Here is a 25,916-nt window from a genome sequence, read left to right on the forward strand (position 1 = left end):
ACCACATTTTTATTCAGCAATTTATAGTAGCAGAGGGCTTATTGCTGGTTAGTGGGCTATGACTCTATCTGGGTCAAGGGTTAGAACTAAAATTTGCTGCACCTGATTATTGCAATTCTGCAGGAGATTTAACTGCTACATGTGGGACTTCATTGTGCTAGTCTCACCGGGTTTTCAGGCAGAAGAATTTAGAATTATGAAGAATTTGGAAAATTATGTGGACATTTGCATGAATCTGAATTGACTAAAATTCTTCCCCATATCCTCCTATGACCTGATGCAGTTCCTTGAGCTGTCCCTTAATTCACTGCTCTGTGGGAACCAAACATTTAGTACGACCAAATATCCACACAAAATATCTGCCATCATTACCTTTCATCTGGTGCCAGACTGAATACGAGTCAGCATAACCTGGCGGCCTGGCTAAGACAACTTAACACACTTTCAGACTCTGTCCTATGTGTGAACAACATTGGTGCTCAGTTTGCTAAACTCTGCAGGCTTGTTCCAGTGCACTACAGCGTGATGAGCCTCTTGTCACTTACTGAAAGCCTGGCTTGGGAAACACAGCAACAAACGTTTTGTTTGTTCAGTAGAAAGTTGGCAGATGCTTACATACAGGGGCACTGGTGCTGTTCTCACCTGGAACCGCTCAGGGTACAGTTCGACATTTGCTGACTTCTTGGAGCTCCAGCTCAGAGGGAGTTGAGTTTTGATACACTCCTGACTGACAGTCACACAGCCATTACATACATATTTCTTTTTTTTCTAAAGTGTATTTGCTTGTTTTTTCTGTGAATAAGGATGTTTTATGAGCACAGTTGGCCAACAATGGAAGCAGTGTAACTTGTGAGGACAACACGGCTAAATAAACTAATTATGTGATTCCCAACTCATCATGTTAAGACTAAGAGATGAGTCCATGGTTATAGTGACTGTCTGAAGTACTGGACTTCCCTCAGGTCTGGTAGTCCTTATTCTAAATGCCAGAAGTGGGTGTGAACAGCTATGGAAAACAAAGCCTCACTTCTTCATTTTCACACCCTGACTCAAATGAAGCCATCCACCCATGGAAACAATGTTAAAAAGGGATTTAGCTAGTTGGTGGTCCAGTCTCCTATAGTGAAACCCCCTAAAACAGTTCCCTACTATCACGAGGACAGTCCTATAGGTTGTAGTAAATCAGATTTTCCATTAGATCTCATATAATTATCATTCTATATACGTGAAGTAGCACTTGGTGATTATGCATTCTAGGCTTGTTTGGATGTTTTTTCTTTTTGCTGTCTTTTTCTGTCAAGGTTTCAAGTGTTAAACGTTTTTAAAAACAAGACGGCAAATGTTCCCATTGAAAATAATGAGGACTGGCCGTGCACATAGAACAAATATCCATTCATATATCAGCTATCAAATGCATCTTTTTGAACAATAACAATCATTGTCAATGGTATGATAACAAAAGTGGCAGGACTCATTTATTAAGTAAAATAACGGTGGAGTAATGAATCCATCACAGGTGGGGTTTTGTTGCGTGGTTGAGGTGAAGACATTCCATTCTCTCTAAGGTGGATTTCTGGGCTGCTGCTGAGCAACAGTGTCCTGATATCCTGAAGATCAAATGCTACGTGCACTATGTGCACCGTCAGTCAGAGCCTGACAGGAGTTTAGCCCTTTCGCTGTAGATGTCCAGTTTCAGTGTTCAAGCAATGCAGGTGATGTTCGTCACTGCTCGAGCGTGCAAGGATACAGTATGTGTAAGGATTTAAGTTGTTTTTATGTGTGTGTGTGTGTGTGTGTGTGTGTGTGTGTGTGTGTGTGTGTGTGTGTGTGAGAGAGAGCACGTGTATCTGTGCATGCATTCAGTTGCCCACATTAGTGTCTCTGTCTCCGATGAACCAGCGCAAGTGGAAGCACAGGGCTAGGAAGCCAGTCCCCAGCAGGTCACCCAGCGCGGTCAGGTACGGGATGGAAAAGTTGTCAGGGTCCATGCCCCGACCCCACATCCAGTGGACCATCCAGTCTGCCAGGTAGAGGAGGATCATGACCTGAAGAAAGCATAGCCAACTTTAGTGAACAATGATTTTTACACAATTGTCATAATCAAGACGCGAGTATCACAATATTTTGGAATCCTCAACTTCTCAACGACACCCATACAATGTTGTAAAAATGATGTACAAACATATCTGTACCTGGAGTAGTGCAGCAAACAGATAGAAGGTAATGAAGATGGGTGTGAGGGTGGTGTGCCCCCCCCTCAGGGAGTTGATGGTGTAGAGGAAGACGAGGTGCCCTGGGGCAACCAGGAGGAAAAGTACACGGGCTGAACGAGAGTTCACAGCTGGAATGGAGAGAGACGAACATGAGTTACATACGAGGAGACAGCATTATGGAAAACGCTGGACAACACTGGAAAAGACTCGCCCATTCCTGTGAAGCGGGAGCAGGACATGCCAACAAGGCTGTGTCATTAAGGTTATTTTTGTATTTGTTTTCTTTGAAATTCTTTAAAATAGTTTTGTTTTTCATAGTTGGTTTGTCTTTTAATAGTTACTTGATATGCTGTTGTGGCTGTTTTGTCTCTGTTGTTGTTTTCTGTCTCTGTTGTCAATGTGTGACTTCGTGGTTGTTTTCCTTTTGTTGAGGCTTTGCCGTTTTCTTTGTTTGTTATATGTTTGTAGTTATTTTGTCTCACTGTCCGTGCTTTTTCACTTTGTCTGTGTTGTCCGTTGTTGCTTTGTGGGTTTTTTCGACGTTTCCTCTGTTTTGCATCTTTGTCGTTGTCATTATTTTGACTTTAAGTTACTTACAATTTTTTGGGTGGTCATTTTATGTCTGTAGTATTTTTGAATTCACTGTTGTTTAATTGCAGTCATGATGCACCTCATTATAATTATCTAATGGATTTCCTGATATCAAATAGTAACATCAAACCGGGCCCTGCACCAGCTGACTTGAAGGATAAACTATGAAGAAGTCCGACACAGCTAGGATTTCTTTGCATTTGCTGGCTTGATAAAACCTCAAGCCCAAGTTGTAGATAACGGGCATCACAACAGTAGTAATCACCTGTCTCTGTTAAGCCGGGGTTTCTGCTTCAAGCTCTGTGTGTGTCCATATGAAAACATGCATTTTACAGGTTTTACTCTTGTAAAATGCATGCTCTTGCAAAAATGTCCCCATGAGTGCCACCTACTCTAGTACGATCTAGTAAAATCTATGAATAATATAAAAAATATAACTCGGTGTCAAATAAGACAGGAAGTCATTGCTGCAGATAAATGTTAAACTGATGATTTAGTGCAAGTTAATTGTTTTATGGCTGACTGCACTGTCTGTGCTGCTGTTTATTTCTGAGCGGATAGACCTGTGAAACTTTAAACTGGCTCCATTTAAAAATGAAAGATTACTGTCCCACAGCCGAACAAAGGAGATTGCTTTAGTGTGTGGGCAGATGAAAGTGAAATAACGTTATTGATTGAGCAGGTATTGTTGGTGTGTGTTTTCTATTTTAGTAGCTGCTATCCCAGCGGTGTAAATAAGACTTAACCGCACATTAGAATAAAGTATAAAAACATTTTATATATTTTCTCTATAACCAAATGAATACATGCACATTCATTTGGTTCATTTGGATTCAATGCATCACAGGGTTTGCACTTCATTCAGTGATTTTTACTAAGGTAGGCCTTAACAACTTCTACACTTCCCCAACAAAGAATCAGTATTGCTCTTAACATACGCTGCAAATAAAAGAATCAGTGAAATCGCAGCACTTCCACCTGACTTTAAACTAAACTCTGCGTATAGCCTGCTCCTGCCCAGGTTACATTTTCAGCATAATGTAAAAAAACAGCGACTTTTATCACACAGAAAACACTTTAAGCTCAATATAGCCAATAATCTCACTTGTAATTCACCCTACGTATGGAAAAAACTGTTTGTATGAGATAAAGAGTGGATGGGGACAGTGGAACATTTATTCCACTGCTGCCTGATAACTTACTGGAACCAAAGAAGGAGGTGCAGGGTGTGGGACACTTCCTGGGGGCTGGGTTGGGATCCCCCATGGGTATACCGTTCATGTGGAGATAGGTGGAGATTCGACTTGCCTGAACTGCTACCAGGTTACCTCCCACACCTGGCACGTGAAAACATAACAAATCAACCTCAGTATTAACAAAAACATATTTCTCCAATCGAGTATTGTGGAGCTGGCCTTTAGCCATGAAAGAGCGCCATGCCAGCTCCATCGGTTAGTATTATCACAGTGCACAAATGCTTCCTCTGGCAGGCATTAGTCAGTGTGTCACTGTTACATGACACAGACGGGTGAGCACAGCAACAGCTCTAAACACACATTTTAATTGGTTTTAATTTGTTGTTTTACTAATTGGCATATTGAGGGTTGTTATTTCCACCTCTTTTGTACACTTTTGTTCTATGACTGCTCACCGTTGATGACTGGAGTGAAGACAGCCATGCCAGCAAAGTTTGGGTTGGTGACAGTTTTGTCAAGGATCAGACCACCGACACTGAAAGACACACACAAGCAAAAAAGTGAACAAAAAGTGAACATACTACTATTTACCATACAAAAACATGGGTAAACTGAGAAGAGAGAACTACAATCAGACATGCATTTAAAACACTTAAGGACCCATCTGTAATCTCGTATACATTATAATCCGTTATCCTGTGGAACACATTGGAGGGTCTTTACCTTACAATATAAAGCATCTTGAGGAAATTCTTGTTGTGATTTAGCACTGTATAAATAAAATAAATGAATTGAATTATATAGACTGTAAATGTACTCAAAAACATATTTAAAGTTTTATTTATTAATTTAATATATTCTGCCCGAGGATGGATCCAGCCCTGAGCCTGAAAAGAAAACCTAAGCATCCTAACCCTAGATTCTTCCTCATGGCCAGCAGGGGGAGACTCCTGCATGTGCAAAAAGATGCCTCATGGGGTTTTCTCCTGTTCTGAGGATCGGGGTCTGGGATGGTGTGGAGCCTAGGTTGTTGGTGGACTCTGTGACATCATCAGCGAATACAGCAATAGTAACCAAGAAAAACAAAGGCAGTACTGTGAGTTAAAAATCCACATAAGCAAGCACATCCACATGAGCCCTACCTGCTGATGGCCATGGCGATGATGACTGGCTCCCAGCCGGAGTAAAGGACCTCTCTGGTGGATGGGATCTTCCTGGCTATCAGCACCCATAGTGGGCACATCGCCACAAATACTGCACACACTAGAGGGTTGGCATAATCATTGTACTCTGAATGGGGGGGGGAAAAAAGATATTGATGCTTTAGCAGAAGCATCTTTGTCATATTTTGACATAATAAATTTTTCATTTTTTTAATTTTCTGAGAATTGTCTAAAAAAACCACCTTGGACATGACTGAAATGCAACATAAATCACACATTGGCAAATTATAATAGTAACTGCACATAATGATAATAAAGAAGAAGGGCATATATATATGGCTGAACAGGACTGTTTTCATTTGGATTGGCATTAAATCATGGCCTTTCCCGCAGAAGGCACTACTGGAGCTTGACTAACAGTGCAGGAGATTACAAAGCACCACAAACACCACATTTAAGTACACACATTGCTTACAACACCCAGACACCAGCCGCGTTTGTGAGTGTCTGAGCCAAAATGTCCCAAATAAGCTCAACAAGCAGCAGTGAGGAAGACTATAAAGTCTGTAGATTCTCTGAGAGACGAAAGAGCTACAGGATTACTCCACACTCTGCGTGTCAGTGTTTGTCACTGTCTGTGGTGTGCAAATGATGGAACAGCAGGGAGCTCGATGGAGCTGGGTGTGCTGCCGGTGAAGATGCTATCACAGCGCTAACAATACAGCCACACAGCTGTGGAGTTTCTTGCCCCGAAACACAGCGAGAGTAGGTGTGGGCGGCTTTCATCCTTATTTACCAAAAGCAGAGCAACATTTCATACATTCTACTCATGCCGCTCCCTTTTTTTTAATAACTTCAAAGGTAAAGAAGACTCTGGAAGCTGTTTGATGGATCTACCAACTATCATAATAATGTTGAAATGATTCTGTCTGAATTTGGGAGTTACCTTCAGTTGCGAATCAGAGGCTCAGTTTAAGACTGACGCACAGGCGAGAACTTGAGGCGGCAAATATCCACTATTCAAACCACCTAATTCAGCGCATTCAGGTAAAATAATGGACTGCAAACCTGTTTCCAAATGGAAAAAGGGTATGTTCGTCATTTCCGTTACCTAGCTCTTTGTAGAGTCCTGTTGAGATGCCTGCCAGCAGGGACAGCGTGATCAGATCTCCTAGGCTAGCAGCAATAGGTGTGGCCACATTGTCAGGGTTGATGCCGACTTTTCTGGATGCAACAATGACGCCGATCATGATGAGACCTGTGAGATTTTAGATCAGAGGCATCACAACACAGAAGGCAAGCAATGCTCCTAACTGTCCAACAGTACTCACTTAAAAAAAACAAAAAGAGTTATTTTGATTCTTGATTGCTCAATTGGGGTTCTTTTATTTTCCCTTAAAAGAACTGACTTTGGTAAATACGAAGCCTGGTTACAAACAGCATGTGGGAGTAAGAGCCAGCATAATGTTTCCGCATATCTAAAATGTTTAAGGTTCTTTCCTACAGCAACCACAGACAGCTCATGTTGGTTTATAGCAAAAACAAAACAGCAACAACAAAAAAATGGTTTTGTCTGAAGAACAGTTTCAAAAACAGTTTCACTCACAACGTAGTTGTTGAGCTGATGAAAGCCAGTAAAAACATGACGACTCTGACTGCACCTATAAAGCAATCTGATGTTGTCAGCGTGGTTCCAGGAATGTGTCATCAGTCCACCACTGTGGTCCAGACTGAAAGTTCTCAACAACAACAACAACTGACAGAATGAACCCTGATGACTTCTGAGGTTGGACATATTAACGGATTTTGTTCAGATATAACAAATAAGCACCTGGACATGACTTCCATGTACCTGGGTATAGATACCTCAGGATGAACTGTCATGTTAGTCACTTAAATGTTGATCTGGCCAAAATGTTCAAATATTTGCCATTTCACACTTTGTGTTTAGTACTAATCTGCATATAGCATGCTAACACACTGAGCTAGGATAGCATGTTGGGACTATTACAGCAGCTACATCCAAATATTACACATTTAACACTACATACTACAAAGGCCAGCAAAACAGTGACCAGTTCAATCTACTACAATCAATCAGATAACTAATCCTTTTACTTTAGTTTAAGCCATTTCATTGATAAGAGATAAGAGGTTCTTACTTCTTCTGTGGATGCTGGCATGTTTATTTACACACAATTTATTTGCAAAGCATGTTTTCATTGCACTTTACTAATGCATGTACCAAATTATACACCTTAGCCAAAGGCAATATTTTTTGTGAACTTTTGGCACATCATATTAAAGAAAATAACATAAAAAGTACCATAAACTACTACATTTGGGGCTACCTTTAAAGACGTTTCATCTAACTGATAGCAAAATGAGGTTAACTTATTTGTCAGCTCTTTTTTGTGTAATTTAACTAGCTGGATGACTATAGATTGGTTTACACATTTGCCTATCAAAGAAAGAGCTGAGGTTCTAGAAGGAGGCACATGTGCCTTACGGTGGTACCACGAAGGGCATCTGGTACTAAAGAAATCTGTCAAATCAAACTCGTGGAGCTACCTGCTGTGGTGACCACTTGTGAACAAAGAGGCCGCTAAACGTAGCTTCTTCTTCTAGTTGTAACTATCAAGAGCTTAAAAAACACTGGGCTGAGAAAGACTCGCTAATGATGGCAAATTAGCACTGAGAGTTACATAAAAACCTGACGTGACTGATGAGTAGCACTGTGAACACCCCTCGCTTCCCAACTGGTGACCATACCTAGAAGCAAAGAAGCGATGAAGGCAGTGGCCACACTAGAGGCACACAACAGCACTGCATGGCCCAGCTTGAAGTGTCCCTCTGGGATCCAGCCAAAGATCACAGCAGCTATGGAGGCCAGGAACCCCACCACTGTGGCTTGGACCTGGGTGAAAACGCACATATACAGATTTACCATAAGATAGTTCTTGTTGCTATGACTTACAGCTAACATGTAAACTCCTTCTCAAAGTCAAGGAGGGATTCTTAACATCATCATCATCAAATCCTGTTTAAGGGCTGGTCCATTATCTACCATCTTTCTAATTCTACCAAGGACTGAGTGGAAAGGAAGGCGTGTATTATTACTATTCTTACAGAATAATAAGTACAGTCGTGAAAAAAAGAACGTTTTCACAGAATTTTGTGTAGTCCTGTGAAAATCTAAGATCACTCTTCCATAGGAATTAAGAGAGTAACTAGCAGCCAAATACTGCCAATAGAATGGACTTGATTAACTGACCATCAGCAAATGTGAAATGCACCTCCATATAAACAGAATCTCTGGCTGTTTGCTGGTCTGGGGCATTCACATGTATGTTAACACAATGTTACAACCTTCCCAGGAGTTGACGTTCCTGCAAATTCATCCCAAGGTCAGACCGTGCAGGGCTCAAAGAAACTGCAAGAAGCTCTAGAAGGCCTCAGTTTGCATGTTAAATGTTATAGTTCATGATGGTACAATTGAAAAAAGACTAAATAAGTATGGCTTGTCTGGGAAAGTTGCCAGGACAAAGCATCTTCTCTGTAAAAAGAAAATGGCAGCGTGGCTTAGCATTGCAAAGTTGCGTCCAAACAAACCACACAACTTCTGGAGCAATGTGCTTTGGACTGAGCAGACAAAAGTGGACATGTTTAGCAACAATGCACATCGCTATATCTGGCAAATCTATCTGTCCACCAGATAAAACTTGGTCAAAAACTGGGTCTTGCAACAGGAAAATCATCCCAAGCAAGCCAACATATCTCCAAGAGAACGGCTGAAAAGAACCCAGTCAGAGCTCAAACTGACTGGATTGCTGTGGTGGGACCTTAAGAAAGCTGTGCCTAATTGAAAGGAGACAAAGACTGTAAGGAAGAATGGTTTAAAATTACTCCACAACAATGTGACAGACTGTTAAATTCTCACAGAAAACAGTTACCTGAAGTTATTGCTGCTAAAGGTGGTATCTTCATTAATGTTAACTTAGCATGCCTCCCTCTTTTCTAAATATGGTCGCTTCTGGCTCCAAAAAAAAAAAAAAAGATAGTGACTGCCATAAAGGTAAAGTGGAGGCTTGAGTGTGGAGTTCACAAATCAATGAGTAATGTCACCGCGGCTATGGTGCACACTCGTTTCAGTGTGAGTTCTCAGAATCATATGAAGCAGTTTCCAGTGTAAACGCCTTCGGAGAGCACCACTGTGACCCAATGTGAGTGCAAGATAACCCTAGATAGAAAGTTGTGACAGCACCGGCCAACACTGGCTTAGTGTTCCAGGAACTATGGACTCACCAGGTATTATATAACCACAAGCTCACATCACTGCAAACTACTAGGGTCGGGGTCCGTTTCACGAGAGACCAAACAAAGACTTTAAGCAATAAAGAGAGTTTCATGCCTTTGTTTGTGTACAATAAATAAAACACACTGCAAACTACTATAAAGAACCGAGTACATGCAGCTTGGCTGCAGTGAGAGCAAGTAAATCAATCACAAATTAGACCATACTCGACTGACATGTCTGTTCTGTCTCGATCCTTTTGAACGTGAGGTCAACCCCTAACTGTTTTACAAATGTTATTGTGCTCTGTAGTTACTGGTCAGTGTGTTTACTGTGTGCAATAACTCGTGCAACAACCTTTTCCAGACATGGTGGTAACTGGCTTCCTGAAATGTGACATAAATGTGAAACACTGTACATTCAGGTTAAAGGACAGACTGTATAATGGGGACCACAATTTACAAAACAATCATCTTGCTTTATACTGTAAGGCTTTAAATCAGTAATAGGGAACCATAAACACATCAGAAAAGGGTTTACTGGGGTAGCAGAGCAAAGTACCCAGGAGCCTTTTTCCTCTGAACTCCCAAATAATTTGACTTTCAAGCAGAGAAATCTACCCCCTGTTGGCCATCAGAAACACTGCAAACTTAACCTGTTAACATCTACCAGTCACCTGTGACCTGTTCTCATTTAGCTGCTTAGCCGGTAATCCTACAACCTAGTTTAGATGCATGCAAGAGGATTGATTTGAAAAGTTACAGCTAGTTTTGGTGCAAGTTTTAGCATGTAGCCAAAATGCAAGCTAATCCTAGTCCTACCGCGAAATGGTTCAGCGGTGAACTGATGAATGTTAAGCTGTTAAGGCATTGCACTGACCTCATTTTAAACCCATCTTTTATATTCAGTGTCAAAATATTTTGATTTCAGTTTGAGATTTTTTAAAACTGGGCTGCTGCTTTGAGTAGAGTATTACTACATAAATCCACTAGTACTATAATGCATTTCAGTGGTCTCATTATGTGACTGCTCTGTTTAATGGATGTAAACATAGTTGAAGATGCTCCGTGACAGCAGACTTCTTTGTGTTTCCTGTACCTGGATGAGGGCCAAGTTCCCCATGATCATCTTCCACATGTCCTTGGCTGTGTCCATGTGCCCAATATTAGCCTGAAAAACACATAAGAATGAAAATGTTATCATGACCGTGTGTAAGTAGCTGTGTGTGTGTGTGTTTGTGGGTGCATGGGGGGATACAGCGTGTTCACAGTCTGTTGTCTCTTGGTCCCATCAGAACAATAGGACGTCAGTTCTCTGGACAAAGACACTCTGATCTGATCCCCCACCCTGCGGCCGACTCCACTTATCTCATCTCTCCTCTTTCACATACACACCCTTAAACACACACACACACACACACACTGATGGTCTTGAGCATCAAGTGGCTACAGTGGGTACAGTGGGCTACTGTGAACCCAGATCAATGATCCTAATGCCCATCCACAGTGAGAGGACACAAACAGACAATCTCCTCTTCCTTTTTGTCCTCGCTCATTTGCATATGCAGAAGGAAGGGAGACAGCTGGATACATGAAAATCGCTCGTGAGAATATCACTTCATCCTTGGGTCTTCATTGAGAAGTGCATGAACTGCATGATCCCACTGCATGACTCAAGATACCTTCCAGAGCTTTAAATATTTTGTGTTACCTAATCTGTGAATTCAATGTAATGCCACATGAGATGTAGCTTTCACCGTTCATTTTGTCTCTAACATTTATCCTCTGCCAGAGTGTTTGTCAATCACTCGTGAAGCTATTTTCACTGAACTTATAGTAAAGTTTCTACATAAATAAAGTTTGAATGATTGGTGAAGATCCATAGCCAAACCCATAGAGATGCTTTCACCAGTAGGCGTGTGTGGTTGGTGTTTTGGTGGTTTGAGTCAGACAACATAGCTTCACAAAGTGCCTGTGTATCCTCTTCTAACTGACTGACTGATTAACTTTTAGGGTTGTTAGAGTTGTCAGGTATTTTCTTTATAAGTGCAATCTGTTCTACTTTCGTTGTGTCCTGAGTGCCAAGACTTGTGGGAACAAACCAGAGCTCAGAGATTTAAATAGACGGTAGCTGTAATAAATCTAAAAAAAGAACATTTGCGAAGAGCTACTCAAAATGGTTTAACAGAAAATAGCTTTGTCCAGTGGCCAGTGGTGTTATTCTGTTGTTGCAGACAACAAAGCACTGTTTTATCAAAAGCATTTGCATGATTGGTGTATGTCTTTGGCTAATGATCCACAAAATCCTAAAGAACAGATACACCTCACGAGTTCTGGTTGAGATCAGACAACTAAAAGTTCCAAACACCGGAACAACTCATGTCTTTGTGGCTGCTAGCTTATTTGAGCCAACAATATACAGACTGGAATTCACCTACTCTTCCTATTAAAGGCAAACCCACATACCAAAGTATTTAAATGAAAAAAACAGCATTGAGAAAGAGCAGGATGGTCTCTATGACTCAGTGTGTACGTGTGAAGCATTACTCATCCTCTCACATTTCACGCAGTCTAGCAGCATCCAGTTCAATTCAATTCAATTCAATTTTATTTATATAGCGCCAAATCACAACAGAAGTCGCCTCAAGGCGCTTTATAATATAAAGCGCCTTGAGGCCAGATTAACTGTCACATTGCCAGTTAATCTGGCAATGTGACAACTGGACTTACATGACAATCAAGTGTGCAGCCATGTGCGTCAATATAACTCGTGCATCTGCCAGATACACAGTATTAGTGTCACAAACACATGCACCACGCCCATCAGTGCCATGTAAGTATGTGCGTGCACGCCTGCTGCTACGACAGTCGTGCTGTCACTCAGAGTGGGAAGATGGCCACAAATGCTAATAAGAAGGTTTAAGGCGAACAGATAAAACTGAGCCAAACAGCTGTGCAACTCCACATATGACTTTCCTTAAAACCTTAGGGCATAATATAAGAGCCTCAGTTTCAAACAGTATATCCTGATGCACGAAGGCTGCGAGGCTTTTGAATTGCCCAACAACATTTCCCTTTAGAACAACATGTAAACTGACAGAGTACACAGACGACACGCAGAAATTCTCAGCACATAGCCTGGCGTTATGTGAAAATGATGCCAAATCCTTAGCTTTGTGTGTGTGTGTGTGTGTGTGTGTAGGAGGCTGGATTAATGGTGTTGGGATCATCAGAGAGATGTTGTTAAAGTGATTCATAGATGACATAACATGGATATCCTAAAATTCAAAAGCAGCACCATGTTTTTCAGCTGCTGGCTTTCACTCTTATTTAATAAATACAGTGCAAGTCTGCAGTTTCCAGCTCTGAGTCCTGAACATACATGAGTTGAGTATACAGGGAAACAGCGACTGTTGTTGCCATTGTAATCTCTGATAACACTTTGCAATTTTTCCCAACTTTCTTTGCAATGCAGGTGGTGCTGGCAATCCATCAACGATCATAAATAATCAATTAGGCCCAATTATATTCAACAGAACTGAGAAAACAGCTGCTTATTTCCTCATTCCTTAATCGCCTCAGTAAATAGGTTAAAAAAGTCCAAAGGGAAAAAAAATCAAAAAGGAAACACAGTCATGTGAACTGAAAACTCCGACAGCCAGCCAGTACTGGGGATTACATGATTTTTTTCAGTTATAAGCGCATTAGGAAACTTACAGTGGTCTTAATCTGCTCATAATTAGCGGCGGCGTGGAAAGAAACGTGGTCCTGCTGAGGCCAGCCAGCAGAGAGCTAACAGTAATGTCTCAGGACAAGCACCAGGGTCGGGCCTACTTTGTGAAGATGGATGTGAGAAAAGTGAAAACTTTGCAGACTAAAGAAAGAATCGATGCAAAAGTCTGTTTTATTTATTTCCATATTTCCACGTAGATGCATGTAACGTTATTATGACTAATGCATTTTGTGTTTTCATTACTTTGAATAGAGCCAATCGAACTACACAACGTTGGTTCAATCAGTGCTGAAGCTCTGACAAATCATTACTACTTGCACTTCCCAATCTGACAGTTATTAACCATTATACACTGGGCTCTGAATTAAAACAGAAATAAAATAGAAAGTAAAGCAAATCATTACAAATCTGTTGAAGCTTAAACCTTAAATCACCATCAACGGTGTTTCCTCAAATATTCAACTTTTCCTGTTTGTTTTCCTCTATCGTTGGGCTCTTACTGAGAAAATATGAAAGTCTTTGGGTGTAGATGAGAAAAGCTCAAAGTTTGCAATGTCCAACTGCTTCACTTGAATAGGCTCACAGAGTTCTATCACAAACCAAATTTTGTTGCTGCATGGATTTAACATGTATAAGTCCATATTCTCCATGAGAATAGCAGACGTGCTCTTGGCCTCACTGTTGGCAGAGAGTATCTTGGCTCCACACTCTACAGAAGCGTAGTTATTCTTGAAGTTTTTCTGGACCTTCTTTGTTGGATGAGGGCTGCTGCTGGTTGAGGTATGGAGAGACTGACTTTTCTCCTTTTCCACCTCCATGACTTGCTTCTTCCATTCATCAAAGGTAGGGATGTCCTCTTTGCTGGGCACAGAGGGATCAGTCTCCCTGGCAATGTTTGTTTCCCCCTGTCTGCTGTTCTTTGTCTTGGTGGTGTGAGGTGTTGCCCACTTGGTCCAAAACAGACAGCCCATCTTCCAGCACCTCATGCTGCTCTTGTTCCTGGTCCACTAGGCCTGGAGTGGACTGAATTTCTGTTTCAGGACCAGAGCTGTGCCTCTGATCTGTCTGCTGGTCCTCTGTGACAGCCTCATCCATGCCTGTGTGGGTCAGCCCAGCACTCTGTGAGGTAGGTTTGTTTTCAGCTTCATCGGGGGATGTGTCTGGGTTTGAGTCTAGACTGGGAATTGGTTCACTTGAAGTCTCTGCTGGGGTATCTGTGGTCACTTGGCCCTGTGCTGGAACTGGTTCTGGAGTGGCGAGCACTGGGGCATCATGGTCGTGGTCCTGTGTGTGAATCTGCAGGCCCAACTCAGCCTGGGGATCTGGGGTAGGTTCTGGCTCAGGGGCAACAGGTACAGTATCTGACTCTGGGTCTAGCTTTGTCTCCTCCTCTCCAGCTTCTTGTGGCTTCACAGTCTCTTCATGGTGTATGCTCTGTTTTTGTAGTTTCTCTCGTGCTGCTCTCTCTGTCTCTAGCCCCATATCGTATGATGTGTGTGTCTTCCATTCTTCCACCACCATTCCACCATATGGAAATTATAAATATATAAAAACCTCCGCAAAGTGCAGTTTTAAGAAGTGTGCCTGCAAATCATATTCAACATTCAATTCTGCATCTGAAACCTTTGCTGTAGCCACCAATTCACAGGTTAAACCAACTGGTGTATTCAGGAGGTGAAGACATCAACAAGATTTAAAGATTTAGCTTTAGCTTGGAGCAGAATGAATTAGTACACTGTAGCAATTTTCCAGGTCAAATTTGCAAACATATGCCTTTTTTTGCAGCGTGGATAAGGAGTCACTGGTTTCACACAGGCTAGTGGAAAGAACGTGAGGATTGGTGCGGTTAAGAGCACTACTGGACTAATTTAAAAAATGTAGGTTTTGTTGCTAACCCCTGGTTACCTGTGCTGTCAGGTCATCCACCCTGCTAGCTATGTACAATGTGAAATGGTATTGTTAGCTCACAGATAGCCATTATAGCAAAGCAGTAAGAATTTCCTTTAGTATCAAACTGCAGTCATAGAATCACTGCACCTTTACAAACAAAAGCATGTAACTGTATACATTTGGCTATGAATGGCTAGATGGGTAACTAGCTGAAATTAGAGCTACTAAGAACTTTGGTATCTGTGAAACACTATAAGTGAAAAAGCAGCTAATAGTTAACCAAATGTTATATGACAATATATGTTATTAAGGTTTTGTGTTATGTGACTCCTAACCATGTGACGTTAACTTATTTTTATTGTGGGTGTGTGACAACGTAGGGACGAGCAAATAAAGTAGCAGTCACACAGGCCTAGAGAGCAGCCCATCACCCTCCGGCAACTGCTGGTTACAAGGAGCAAATAAGTGTTCTGCAACCAGTTGGAAAGTGGTTCTTAAAGTCAGTGTGATGCTAAAGCCCCATTCATGCAGGCTGAGACCAGTCAGTTTAACACACCCACCCCCCGGCAATCAATGTGTATTCCTGACCAGTTGGTGAAAACTTCCTTGCAGTTGCAAGGACTCTGTGAAAATTGCGACACAAACAGGAAATGAAGACCATTTGCCTTCAGCTTAATTTCACCTAGCGAAAGGCAGCAACCTCCAGCAATAACTCCTCAGACAATTGGAAATACTCATTTTTCCCTCACAACTGGTGGTTGTATGAAGTCCAATATGACAGAAAGTTCATGTCGCATCATGCAAGAAAGCTCTTAAATTATCTCCCAGCTCCAACAGTGATGTGACACTGGGTTGAGCCATACCAGCATATTCTGAGAATCCAATCAATTTTTAGCTACTAGATCAAAGGAAAACACTTTTAGTTCAAATTACTTGATATTTGGAGATCACGTCTTCAGGCAGACGTTAAAAACTTCCATTCACCTTTAAACAACCTGCTAACCCAGGTGAACAAGCTAGGTGGGGTCAGTGGAAATGTTTAGTGAGGAATGCGGCTATCGGTTTGTCTGAAACCCATGTCACATAAGCAATATGACCTCTGAACCTACGCACAATCAGCTTTGAGGGGTCTGACAGTGACCATAGGTCTGGCAATAGATTGAACAACTTTTAAAGAAAAATCAATGCAACTTAAAGTAAACAAATCCAAAATTTATACCTCAGTTACTCATCACTGCTAGGACAGCCTTTTAATATAAGATAAAAGGTCATGGAAGACGTGCAACCTGTGACAGGCTACTAGTCTGAGGTGGAAACAAACAAACAAGTTTCTTACCGCTGTAGAAAGTCTAGAGGCCAGCGTCATCTCCAAGTTGCCTTTAAGCCCCAGCAGTGCAGGAACAAGGATGAACACCTCAGACACATCGGTGAACACCGTCCAGTGCTGCAATGACATGGCAAAACATTATTATCAGCACCACAGCATTAACATAGTGCACACTCTGCCATACTGAAACAGGTTCACAGCCACACAGAATGCTGTCACCTGCATAGACAGAGGTTAGCTGCAGTTCGGGGCAGACTGTCTCTGGGTCTGTGCAACCTTTAATATTGATTCAGAAGTGAAACAAATCCTGCATTAAAGAGCAGAGAGTCTGCCTCTATAGACCTTTCGCACTATTTATCATGCCAGCTCCCTCTTAACAAGAACAAGGGCAGTAGAACATAAAGCTGAAATGATTGCTCACTCTCCTATTTTAGCTGGCATTCTGTTTTCCTTACAGTTCCTCTCTATCACCTTTACCCACCATCTCCTGTAGCGTAAACACAGGGACTGTCTCATGTCTCTGTGTAATCATAATACTATACAAATTTATATTTATATCAAAATCTGTACTGTACAAGATATTCGCGAATAAAAGCAGACTGCAATCTCTGTATTTTTTGATGGGTGGAACCAGATCTTGTTCTCCAGACGGCCGTTTCCCCATCCAGTGCCACACAAATGGATACACGGCGCAGCTAAACAGCATCAGTAAGATAGATGGGACTGAATATTTAGAAGCCAAGTGAACTCAGACGATTAGCAACTCTTAAAGGCAAAGCATTATGGGAATTTCCAGTTCAATCAATGTCTGAAACAAGTCGTTTTAGCTCCCTCACACCTAAGCCAACTCTCTTCTCATTGGTTAAAGATACCCAATCTCATTGATATCATCAAGGAAACAAAATAGCATATGCTAAACCTGAACACTGTTATGGCTTATAGGATTACTTGTACATATGGTACTCTGAAACTTTGCCCATGTTTAATTTGAGCATCCACCACTGTAATCTATTATATAGTATGCATAAGATAGAAAAATATTTTGCTTCTCCTTATTTTCTATGCTCTGTCCTCCTCATGGGGACCCTCTGTGACACATAACACAGCATGAGTGTACAAAACATCCGACTGAATTAATAGAGTAAAACCAAAGCCCAGTTCATCATGTACCATAGTAAAAATAGTTTGATATTACTCATGCCTACTTTAGTGCTTCAGCATCTGGTCATTCATTGCCAGGGGTGCGCTTGCTTGCTCAGCTCTTACCGCAGCATAAAAAAAGCTACATTTTGCTGTACACACTACTCCGAGAAAGTCAGCCAGCAGCTCATCCAGCTAAATCAGCTTTGAAGGTAGTGGACTAGTTGGACAGAGCCACAAATAAGGGAACGAGTAAGGGAACGAGACTGCTCAGCTGTGTATCCAGTAGATGGTCTGAAATTACATTTACAGCTAGTATTATTAGGCTTGACCTTTGATAACCTGCTCCCTGGCTGCTGGCCAGTCCTCGAGAGGTGGGTTCCCTGTAACTCCCTCTGTGAACTTCTCCCTCCATTAGACTTCATGCAGTGATAGCAGATTTGCAGTCTACTGTGGCCAGAAACAAAGCTATTGCTGAAGCTAAGGCCATCGATTTATCTCCAGTCAAAGTGCTTATCATAGGTGCCGGTCCCACTGGCCCCCAGCACTTACAGTCCAGTCTAACCCGAGCGGAATCAATATTCACTGAGGCTGACACCGAGCAGAAAAGAAAGAGAGAGGGGAAAACAGATGCTGATGCTGAAGCTACAAGACAACACTGCTGGCCTGCATTTCTCACACAGAGGTCTAATGTGTGTGTTCGCTGGGCTGCTCCCACCAGATGTACAGCACTGATAAGGAGTGTCGCCTACACTCGTACGGTCGTGTTGTCTTTTGAGGTGGTGGTTGAACTCCTTCTGCCTATCCCTTTAGTTGTCGTTAAGCCAAGCAGAGCTCGTTTCCAACAGCCAGCCTCTCAGCTTGGCTCACTGCCCTCTGCCAACCCGACAGCCTTGTAAGCACTTCTCTCTTCTTCCATAGCTGTATGTTTTCAAGCTTTCCTTCTGTCTCACTGGCCTATCTTCCTCTTTGCCTCCCCTGTGGTGATATATGTTGTTGTCTCCATGGAACGCTGGCTCGGAGCCAAACAAACCCTCCCTCCTCGCTTCTAAGAACTCGACTGGAGAACTGCAGTACCTCTGTGTACAGACCTATAGGAGCTCTGGTATGCAAGCCCCGCAAGGGTCAGGATGCCCAGTTGAGAAACGTGACCTTTTATTTTATTTGTGATAATTGTACTTGCTGTGTTGAGCAGGACGCCGAACCCCGATGGCATGCAATGTCAATGAAACTCCAGCAGCGTCACAGACACTACAGCAGGTGGTGTCTGTTTCATTTTTCTGTTGCTGCAGCATGGATGGTACAGTCAGGGTCTAGTTTATCTGTATAAACTAATATCTGCATTTAGATAACAAGAATATGTAGGGCAAGCTACCAGAAGAATTTGTAGTCTATTTGTAGTTTTACCGAGCAGGTTTTGGCTGCATGAATAGAAAGAGTCCAAGTGGGGAGCAAAAGAAAGTCAAAACTCCATCTCAAAACTATCAGCTATTATCACATGGTAATTTACCTCTTTTTAGATTTCTGAATGAATTTTGAAAGGAAAATCAAACACTGTCCCAACAGTTAAAGTCGGCAACCTAGCTAATGCTTTTGGACTTTTGTGCAAACGCATAGCATTCAGGGTCAAGTAGCACGCCTCGCCTGTGGTTTAAACTAAGGTGTGCACTGAAGATAAATGGTAGCAGAAAACCGTATTTCTTCAGATAAAAGACACAGCATTAACATAAAAAACACTTGTGTACATAAAAATAGTGACCAAGCTTTAAGAAACCAGGCCTAGGCTTCCCATGGTGCACTTCATGTTTCTTTATGACTCATCTCTTTATACAACACTCTGCATTTAATCATTAGTTAATATTAATCTCTGGCTTTCTTCCACTGCATGCCTTTATCCGGTCTTTCTCCCCTCACCCCCAACCTGTCTCAGCAGATGGCTGCCCCTTCACCTCCAGCAGAACCAGGTTTCTCCCTGTTATGAAGGGAGTTTGCTGCTCATACAGGCTTGTATGATTGCTGGGGTTTTCTCTCTATTATTGTGGAGTCCTTGCCTTACAATACAAAGGCTGCTAATGTTGGGATATGGTGCCATATCAATAAAACTGAACTGAACTAAATTGTTTGGGACCAGATAAGAAGGGCTGGGGTGGAAAGCCTGAACTCTGTGATGAGGGGGAGAGCAAATAAGCAGCCTAGGATCAAAGGTTCCTCAGGAGCTTTCACACTGTGAAAGATTAATCAGAGCATGGGGCAACACAAAAGCACTCTAACCCACTAATCCTCTCCATCCCTATCACTCACATCCTAACCAAGCAGCTGTCTGGGATATGGTCAGGTTTTAAGAGCTGCGAGGTGATAACATTGTTAATGACCATCATGGCATCAACGTGACAAGCAGAAGCTGACCAAAATAAAACAACCACTCATAACAAGCAGTCAGTCACTGCAATAGGGAGGGCAGAAGTTTAGAAACATATGCTTACATGGGGTTATTAAATTGTGATTTTTAAGATTTTGGTGATTTTGTTCAGACAAATTCTGGAAAAAATAGAAAAATAGCATACTGTGGTGTGAATTTAAGTAGTGTCTGATTAAGCTATGTAAACCAAAGTCTGGGAATGAAGCTAGAAGCTGAAGAGATGATTCAGTTTGAGGGAATTAAGCCCACGTTCTGGTTTGAAAGTGACTGCTGTGTGAAAACCAAGCAAGTGGATGTGGTTGGACCAAAATGGTATCTGGTGGGTAGCGAAGGCTTGGCCAGAGTTAAACCTTTGTGTGGACTATGATTTCCTGTTTACTGGTTACTGTATTTTTAGACCATGTGTCTTTGAGGCTGAAGCTGTGTTCTATTCTTTTTCCTTTTTTTGGTGTTTCAGTCTACAGACACCGCACAACAGGCCAGACGGCTAACTCTGAGGCAGACAAACACACGCGGATGATTATCATAACATACAACACTGGACACGCATATTTGCTTTTGTCTTTTTTCAGCTTTTTGTTTGTAGATTGATTGCTCAAATGATGAAATCTTATGTGAGTATGTGTGCGTGTGTTTAAAAATAACAAAAATCACCCATTTGGCCTTGGACTCCAACATCCCCAAGAAAACTAGCACTGCGTGACCTTTACAAACCACACGTAACCTTCAGTCCAACTGAGCAGGTCAGTCCTGGGTTCCCGGCCCTGCCAATGAGAGACTGACAGTTTTAGGTCATTTGCCTGCCAAGTCACTAAGCACAACTATGCAGACGTCTCACTCCTCTATACCAGTTGGACAGTCCTTTCTGGGCCAACCTTGTGAGGGAAAAAGACCAGAAAACTCTGTGCGTGTGTGGTAGATGGTCAAAGTGACCAGGATTTAAGAGGTCAAAGAGCCAATATAGAAAGTGATGCAGAAAGTCGAGTATACAAGTGTCCAAACCACAGCTTTTAAACTCAGGCCAGGCAGACACATTAACTAAAGGTTCAGGCATCCCAGAAGAAAAGCTTGCTACTGGCTATAGTGTTTTCTTTGTCCCATAACCAATATATCATCTTTGGAACTGGAGATTACTGAGTCCTGACCTTTTTATTCTAACCTCCAGGAGAAATAAGGGGTAAACAAATGAACCGAAAGAAGAAACAAATAATTCTCTCCAGTTTGAGAACAATCCAAGAAACACAAGAACAGCAAGACCCAAATGATGTGAATTTGATCCATAGAGAGAAACTAATGAACTCATGCGAGCTAGTTAAGTTCTCCTCTGGATCACTTTCTCTCATCTGATAACTAAATAAAGATCTGATCTTTACTTGTGTGCATAAATTAGCTCCTTATTTAGCAAGACAAATAAAGATCAGTGCAGCAAGAAAATGTGTTTTAGCATCAAGTTAAAACTTGTTCTCCTCACGTTTTGGCAATCAGGAGACAAAAAAAAGTTTTCTAACACGAGAAACTACATCTAATTTTTCATCAGCTTCATATACATTAGGGATCGGGGCTTAACCTAACCCTAAGCACGTGATCTCAGAAAGTTATGCTCACAATGAGAGAGACTGAGATAGAGTTAGACAACTACCTTCCTGCAAGGACAGCAGGGATTAGCTGAGTTAGCATTTCATGGTGTCATGGGGGGAATTAGGCAGCCAGACGACCTGCTGGATGCTCAGCCGACCTCACTGGAACTTTCAGACAAGCCTCGCATCTTACTGCGGCCATTTCTTTCAGCTATTTACTCTCAGGTACAAGAGTGCTAGACCAGCAGGGAGGGATACGGCCCTCTACCTTCTGTGTGAGCTTGTTTCCAGTCACACCTCTGAAAGAACGGTGCACTGAGTGTTTTGGAAATTAAAGAGAACACAGCAGCATGGTGCCTAAGTTGAGGCAGCATGAAAACTTTTTTGACCTCAAACCTCTGCATTCCTGGTTTAGTGAGGATACCTAACCACATGGTAATAGAGGCCTTGGCGGTGAATTGTATTTTGTTTTTACTCCGACTCTAGCTCAGCTGTAGTACGCTGCCATTTCAGGTGCTCAAAGAAAGTAAACTTATTCCCCTGCCTCCCCCCCTCCTGTCTGTTCTGAGTTTCTGGGCGTCCACCATGTTGGCATCAGCGTGTGTGCACACAGTGTGCCCAGACCTGGCGGACCGACACAGCCAGCTTTATCTGCATTAAAAGCTGACTTCAAATAAATATATGGCCTGTCAAAATGACTTGCATTTCTACAGAGCGCACTTGGATCCTCTCAGAGCAAAGGCAGTGACTCATCAGGAAATAAAGTCCTATTCTCCTGTAAAGGCCAAGTGGATCATATAGCTCCCTGGCTATGCACTGCTAAGCAAATGCCATCTATTGTTTCTTGTACTTTATGTGACATTTTGAAAAGAGGTGTGTGTGTGTGTGTGTGTGTGTGTGTGTGTGTGATGACTCGTTAGAAGACACACCAGTGTGTACCAGTATGCGCCAGCCACAGGGACAGTCAGCCCAGCTGCTGAGGAGAAAATGTTATGTAAATACCCCCATGGTGTCTGATAACTGCCCCGTACACACATCCCCAAAGGCAGGCAACCAGATAGGCCACCAGCACGATGACTGACACACGCCAAGGCAAACCGGCCTCAGTGCACTAATTCATTCAAATGTTTCACGGGCGAGCCTATCCCATAAGTGTGACTACACATGGCCTGCCTGGTGCAGTGGATCTGCTTAGAAAAACAGCTGTGAAATGAAATGTAAATGCCTGCGAGGAAAACGAGTTGGGGTTGTGTATTGACACCAGACTTTTTGCAAGTTCCAACAGCCAAACCCCTGTCAATGCAAAAAACAAACAAAAAAAAAACTTTTTAAAGCGCACACAACACAGGATTAACCAGCCTGGGTCCTTTATTCTGAGTTGCCAAGTACTTTGTGTAAGAAATCTCACTCACCTGGACGATGTCTAGCACCATCCCTGCTGCCACCGTCCCGAACCCGGCCAGCAAGAAGGGGAAGACCACCTGCAGTCCGATGGAAAAGGAGGTCTCCTTGAGGGGTGCTGTTGGTTCGGGGCTCTGATCGGTGCTGGTGTCATCACTCTCGTTGCTCTGGCTTGCATTCTCCAGGAGAGCATCCTCCTCTCGCTGACCTTTGGCATTGGCCCGACAGTCCATGGCCACCACAATCTCCGACCTCTCGTCGTTCTCCCCAGTCTCATTCACTCGCTCGGGGAAAGATGTGACCTCGGTGAGCTCAAACTCATCCCCGGTCACCGGGCTCACTTCTTCAGGGCCCTTGGTCAGGATCACCGGGTGGACGGTGCAGTTGGAGTTGAGGAAGGCCGAAGTGAGGGGGCCTCCCTCCTTCTTCATCTCAATGGCCCCAGAGGACATGTCGATGTCGGGGAGCTTTTCTTGTTCTTTCGACCAAAGTACCATGCGGAAGCCTTTGAAGACAGTGGGCTTGATAAGAAAAGGTCAGCGTGCCTCAGCCTAACAGTTTTGTGGAAAAGTCAGAATTGACCACCGGATCTGGTTTTGAACCTGATCAGTCCAACTGATTTATCCCATTAAAGAGGCCGACAAGGTGTGGAGGTCGGTCATAAAGACTGAGAGAAAAACACTCTGCCGGAAAAAACCTGCAGCGAGGCACATGCAGCCGTGCGTCTGCAAAGCCTGTGTTCCTGTCGGTGCTTCGGGAGCAGAACCAGTATGTTCTCCATTCACTGCAAGGTGCTCAGGTTAGGCCGGCAAAAAACAGAAGGCATACTGGTTCAACACAGAAAAGGATAGAAAACAACAGGGAGGGGACTCACCACAGAATTCCCCTGCATTCAGCTGCAAACAGTCCTTAGCAGTTCAGTACAAGCTGGAAAAATATGTAAATCAGAGACCCGCAGTGGCACCGGTCATGCTGTCAGTCTGCTGTCCATGTGAGACTGGTCGCTGCACAGGGCTTCAAACGTCTCACTTTACACCACGTGGCCGCTGGACGGTTTTCAAATGAGATATTTAAAGGTCTCAGTATGAGGATTGAATTACCAACTGTGGAAAAGTATCTCTCCAACCAGAGTGGACAGTCACCTGGGGAAAGAGTGAATATCATTAATTATTCAGTCTTAAATAAAATCATTTTCCAGCAGTACTCCACGTCTATTTCCAAAAATGTCTAAGCAGCAGGGCAGCTTTTACTGCTCTGATCAAAATATTCATAAATCAAAAATTCCAAAAAGTTACAAACCAACATTCAGATCTAACTGGTGAGAGGACAGAGACACTGTGCCGTGGTGTTTAGGCTTGGACGTTGCAGCTCGTCATATTCAGATGTTAAAATAAATAAAAAGGACAGAAAATCACTGTTAGGCACTAACTTCACCGTGGGTACCACAAATGCCCCGTCAACCCTACTAATAGATTAGTATAGCCCCAAACAATTGTTTGCTCTCCCCTCCATTACAGCAGTGCTGAGCAGAGCCCAACAGTGAGTTTAAAAACAGTTTCATCCAGCGCCAAATTTCCTCCCGGTGGCTAAAAATATTCCACCATTAACAGAGGCGCTGCGCACATCCTCTGCAAGCACAGCTTCCAACCACAGCAGCGCAACAACAACCACTGTCACGATTTTCAAAGTAAAAAACACCCCTCACTTTACCGGTGAGCCCAGAGTGCTGTCAGCTTAAACCCCCCAACCCTTAAATTCAATGCAGCAGACAGAGTGTAACAAAGGGTAACACAACAGAGATCCCCTTCACACATCAGAAACACAACCTCACTGCAGTCAAGTACCGAGCGTGGACGCACATGGTAAGTCATTCAGACCGACATAAACTACTTGTATCAACAGAAGTTGATACAAGTAGAAGCAGCGGGTAATGTAAAGCATTCAGTGCTGCTTTAATTAAAACAATAATGTCAGCTACTGACATAAACTGCTGTATTATTCAGCTCAGTGTGGTTATGAAGGCTGACGCGATCCTTGCTGCGATCAGGTCACGGTCCACCAGTTTTTAGTTCATATAATAAAGCAGCTTTTACTCTGAAGGCCGTTCTTTTACCTTCCAGTATTGCTGCTGCTGACTTGAAGCAGCTTTCCTCTGACTGCAAGTTGCGACATCCGCACGGACTTTCCCGGTTCAAACAATCCTCTGCTTAGTAGTCAGGACCAACACCACCCGAACCCAACATGGCAAAGGCGTAAATTAGTGCTCCCCTGGTCAGGGCTGAATAGACGAGCCCTGCTATTCTGTTCTACTGCTCATTTAAACGAGGGCAGAGGGCTCTCTGTTCCATCGCCGGGCTGGAGCCCATGTCACTGCCACTGTGACCACGAGTATTAAACTCGTGAAAAATTGTGCCCCCCCACCGTACCCCACCCCCCTCCAAAAAAGAGAAAAAAAGTCATTCTTCACCATCACCATAGCTGAGGTGCGGGTTTGCAGTTTGAGTCTCGAATGACACATTCCGGAACATAACCTTCTTTTATGAAATGTGCACATTAAAATAAGTCATGTAAAAATAAATACATACATAAAAAAGCTCACGGGTGCTTACCTCTGAGTGTCAGCGGTCCTCGGTGTGAGGGGCGGACAGACCGAAGTGATGATCTGTATGAGTACCGGGACTCCGTGTGCCCGGCTGAATTTATCCTCCACCTCTTGTTAACGCGCTCAGGCTTGTGAGGCGTGGAAGCCGGTACGCACGCCTTATGTGCGGTACCGGCTCTGCACAGCTGATTTAATGGTTAATGTTAGTTAATGGTTAAGCCCTGCCCTCTGTGAGGCTCCAGTCTGCCCGTTACATTGTACCCATGCAGTGCCCCACGCCGCCCGGCTGCCTGGATGCGCATCTATAATACACCCGCACGGTGCAGGGGCCAGGAAGCCACTAGGCGGGCCCTCCCTCCACAATCTGGATA

The 25,916-nt window shown here is 43.0% G+C and overlaps 1 protein-coding gene across 3 annotated transcripts; it reads right to left on the reverse strand.

Annotated features, from left to right (window-relative positions):
* Positions 1 to 1,796: 1,796 nt before the first annotated feature.
* slc41a1 (solute carrier family 41 member 1) lies at positions 1,797 to 25,916 on the reverse strand. Of its 3 annotated transcripts, none has more exons than XM_005452248.4 (11): positions 25,553 to 25,916; positions 22,955 to 24,085; positions 16,416 to 16,523; positions 10,556 to 10,627; positions 7,936 to 8,080; positions 6,275 to 6,421; positions 5,143 to 5,290; positions 4,456 to 4,535; positions 4,007 to 4,141; positions 2,193 to 2,341; positions 1,797 to 2,045 (listed from the first exon to the last, which is right to left on the reverse strand). In XM_005452248.4, the coding sequence occupies exons 2-11, from the start codon at positions 23,438 to 23,440 to the stop codon at positions 1,860 to 1,862; spliced, it is 1,656 nt and encodes a 551-aa protein (XP_005452305.1). In that variant the 5' UTR covers positions 23,441 to 24,085; positions 25,553 to 25,916; the 3' UTR covers positions 1,797 to 1,859. The 3 variants fall into 3 exon arrangements, with proteins under 3 accessions (XP_005452305.1, XP_003446540.2, XP_005452306.1); XM_003446492.5 differs by lacking the exon at positions 25,553 to 25,916 and adding an exon at positions 25,057 to 25,299; XM_005452249.4 differs by lacking the exon at positions 25,553 to 25,916 and adding an exon at positions 24,243 to 24,560.

The sequence above is a fragment of the Oreochromis niloticus genome, linkage group LG5 (assembly GCF_001858045.2).
Source record: "Oreochromis niloticus isolate F11D_XX linkage group LG5, O_niloticus_UMD_NMBU, whole genome shotgun sequence".
Taxonomy (NCBI): Eukaryota; Metazoa; Chordata; class Actinopteri; order Cichliformes; family Cichlidae; genus Oreochromis; species Oreochromis niloticus.